The sequence below is a fragment of the Neomonachus schauinslandi genome, chromosome 4 (assembly GCF_002201575.2).
Source record: "Neomonachus schauinslandi chromosome 4, ASM220157v2, whole genome shotgun sequence".
Lineage (NCBI taxonomy): Eukaryota > Metazoa > Chordata > Mammalia > Carnivora > Phocidae > Neomonachus > Neomonachus schauinslandi.
This window is the reverse complement of record NC_058406.1, coordinates 146,855,470-146,859,477: the sequence shown is the minus strand read 5'-3', so window position 1 is coordinate 146,859,477 and position 4,008 is coordinate 146,855,470. Positions and strand designations below refer to the sequence as shown.

General features: G+C 43.0%; 1 protein-coding gene across 1 annotated transcript; it reads right to left on the bottom strand.

Annotated features, from left to right (window-relative positions):
* Positions 1 to 2,406: 2,406 nt before the first annotated feature.
* On the bottom strand, positions 2,407 to 2,787 carry LOC110578879 (ATP synthase subunit ATP5MJ, mitochondrial-like). Its single transcript, XM_044914356.1, is given in 3 exon segments — positions 2,407 to 2,456; positions 2,671 to 2,751; positions 2,754 to 2,787. Coding segments are annotated over 3 exon segments (165 nt in total).
* Positions 2,788 to 4,008: the final 1,221 nt, after the last annotated feature.

The following is a 4,008-nucleotide window of genomic DNA, read 5'->3' as shown; positions in this document are numbered from 1 at the left end:
TTAAAAAGCAAATCAATGTAGGGGCGCCTGGGTGGCTTAGTCGTTAAGCGTCTGCCTTCGGCTCAGGTCATGATCCCAGGGTCCTGGGATCGAGCCCTGCATCAGGCTCCCTGCTTGGTGGGAAGCCTGCTTCTCCCTCTCCCACTCCCCCTGCTTGTGTTCCCTCTCTCGCTATGTCTCTCTCTGTCAAATAAATAAATAAAATCTTAAAAAAAAAAAAAAAGGCAAATCAATGTAAAAGCCTGTGTTCTGAGGCTACCACAAGCCACTGATATTTCTTAGTTATTTGTTTTAGATGCAGTTGTCAAAGAGATCGCATTTTATACTCCCTGGACAAATCCAACCTCTCTGAAGGTAAGGGGAAGTGATGGTCAGGATAACTAAATACATTATAATTTTCTGTGGATTACTCTGTGCATCACATATTTAAACAAATTACTGGTCTGAACCTTTATTATAGCAATTATTATGGATGGTCTGTATGGAAAAAGTATGGGTTTATTAATTGGCCCTGCCATTTTCTCCCTCATGGCCTTGAATGTGTCCCTTAGCTTCACAAGGATTCAGTTTTTCACCTGTAAAAATGGGGATGATGACAATGTATATGTCATAGGTTTTCAGGGGAGAAGAAATGTATAAAGAAGTATCTTCCTTAAAGAAAACAAACCTGAGAACTAGTAAGTTTACTATTCAAGAGCAATCTCCAGGTGGGGAGGGGGGTCTCTTCAGACAACCACAAAGGCCTTAACCCCCTGACCTTTGTTAGCTTAGACTAAAGACACCATCAAGGCAGGCTGAAACATTTAAACAAGACTTTACTGACTGTCATGTCATAGGGAGATACACAGAAAAATTACATATAGGGAAATGCTCCATGAATCTGTACAAAATGCACTTTCTCCTTGGGAACCACAGATGTACTTCACTTGGCATACAGGGAAATGATTCCACTCAGAGAATTCCTCCCTCCTTATTCCTGGCCTCATGCCCTTTGCCCAGGGGTACAACCCTGCCTCTCCCAAAATCTAGTTAGGGAAGCACAGCAGCAAACCTTATCTTTTAAGTCAAGGTGGGTTGACAGGAGTGGGTGTTTAAAGATTTTATTTTTTGGTAATCTCTACACCCAACATGGGGCTTGAACTTAAAACCCTGAGATTCAAGAGTCACACATCCACCAACTGAGCCAGCCAGGCACCCCTCCACATTGTCCTTTTTTGTCTCATTCAGTCTCCCATTGGAAAAAATTACTATGTCAGAATTTTGAAGCCACTGCCTTGATCCCTTCCAAAAATTATCAACAAATTGATTTTCCTAAGACTCACTTGTGTTTTTAACGACTGAGCCACCCAGGCACCCCTTTTATTTTTTTAAGACTCACTTGTGTTTTGGGGCGCCTGGGTGGCTCAGTTGGTTAAGTGACTGCCTTCGGCTCAGGTCATGATCCTGGAGTCCCGGGATCGAGTCCCGCATCGGGCTCCCTGCTCAGCAGGGAGTCTGCTTCTCCCTCTGACCCTCACCCCTCTCATGCTCTCTCTCATTCTCTCTCTCAAATAAATAAATAAAAAATCTTAAAAAAAAAAAAAAGACTCACTTGTGTTTTTAAAATTAATATATATTGGGGTGCATGGGTCGCTCCATCGGTTGGGCCACTGACTCAGGATTTCAGCTTAGGTCATGATCTCATGGGTCATGGGACTGGGCTCTGCTCTCAGCAGGGAGTCTGCCTGAGATTCTCTCCCTCTGCTGCTCTCCTCGCTCATGCTCTGTGCATGCTCTCTCAAATAAATAAATCTTTAAAAAATGAAAATTAAAAAATAAAAGTAGTACAAGCGTGTCATCTTTTTTTTTTTTTTTTAAGATTTTATTTATTTATTTGACAGAGAGAGACACAGTGAGAGCAGGAACACAAGCAGATGAGTCTGCTCAGGGGGAGTGGGAGAGGGAGAAGCAGGCTTCCCGCTGAGCAGGGAGCCCGATGCGGGGCTCAATCCCAGGACCCTGGGACCATGACCCGAGCCGAAGGCAGACGCTTAACGACTGAGCCACCCAGGCGCCCCCAAGCGTGTCATAAGTCTAATCATGCTACATGGTTTATAATAAAAAACTGCAGTTACCTGTCTCTCCCCTGAATTCTGACTCCTGCTTCCCAGAGGCACCTACCCACTTTCAGCTATTTTCTGTTCTTGTAACCTCCTCATTTTCCACTAACACGCATTTACTAATATTGCCTACCTCAGTCTTTTTTCTTCTGTGACAGTGCATCTCACAGGTACATATATTCATGCCACAAAGGAAACAACACTTCTACAAGGCTACAGCGATGCTCCATGTTCCCATCCAACAGAGCTTGCTGAAATTTACAGCCAGACTGACATTCCATCTGATGTGTACTCCAAATAAAGCTGGTTAAAGATAACCATGCGCAGGTGCAGGACTCGAAGCTTTCAAAGCTTTACCTTTTTTTTTTTTTTTTAAGATTTTATTTATTTATTTGACAGAGAGAGACACAGCGAGAGAGGGAACACAAGCGGGGGGAGTGGGAGAGGTAGAAGCAGGCTTCCCGCCGAGCAGGGACCCAATGCGGGGCTCGATCCCAGGACCCTGGGATCATGACCTGAGCCGATGACAGACGCTTAATGACTGAGCCACCCAGGCGCCCCAAAGCTTTACCTTTTTTATCAGCACTCCGGATTTTATAAACCATGAAGCCCATCAACCCCATTCCTACCCAAATCTCCTGCTAAACTTGGTGGGGATCCAAACATTTTTAATAAGGCTTTGAAGCATCTCAGTGCAGCACCACCAGCTAAGGCTGCCCCAACTCGCACAGCCAATGACTCAGAAAGGTCCAAGCCTACTTCAATCTTGTTCCTTTTTTCAAATTGAATTGGAAGGATGGAATAAATTATATATTCTTTAGCTGAAATCTCAAATCCATCTATGATGCTTCCCAGAGCCCTCAGTGATTACCACTATAGACTATGTACTTAAAATCCTGCCCTGTATTATTTATTTCAAGTAGGCAAAAGCTTTCTTAAAATTCTAGACTCTCAATTAATGGCCACTTTATGGCCACTGCTTTTATTAAACTCTTCTCTTTATGTGCACTTTATTTTTTTTTAAGTTTATTTCTTGCAGTAATCTCTATACCCAATGTGGGACTCAAACTTATGACCCCAAGATCAAGAATCACATGATCTTCCAACGGAGCCAGTCAGTCACCCCTATATGAACTTTAACAACCAGTAGTACTAGCTCATGCTTAGAACTTGGGAAAGAGGTTTGGTGAGGGTATCCATCAATTATGCTGACCTTAGAGGAAGAATAACATTTCCAAAATAGAAGAATTGCTCCCAGTAATAGGACATACCTTTCCTGTTCAAATCTGTATCCCTGCTTTAGACTCTATTTGAATCGGCATCCATTTCTGCAAACAATATTTTGAATCAGATAATCACTCTGAAAGGCAACCACAAAAAACCATTAGCACTTACTGTAAGGGGTGGTCCATCAGGTTGATGGGAAAGAGAGCAGAAGGGAGATCTTTCTTTATAAACATAAATAACTACAGTAAAATAGCTTTTATTTATTAAATCGACACTATATATATTATCTCATGTGATTCTCACAACAACCAAATAAGGCAAAAGTATTGTGGGTTTTTTTAAGACTTTTTAAATTTATTTATTTGTCAGAGAGAGAGAGAGGGCACAAGCAGGAGGGGCAGAGGGAAAGGGAGAAACACTCCCTGCTGAGCAAGGAGCCTGATGTGGGGATTGATCCCAGGACCCTGGGATCATGACCCAAGCCTAAGGCAGATGCTTAACCAACTGAGCCACCCAGGTGCCCCTAAAAGTACTGTTTTTTAACCCCCACTTTACAACTGATGAAAGCAGAGGCTAAGAATAACTTGGCGAAAATAGCATGGGAGGCCCTGGCAGAGCTGGGCTTTATACCTAGGGAGACTGACTCCAGAGACTGCATTTGGGCACTGCACTGTACTTAACA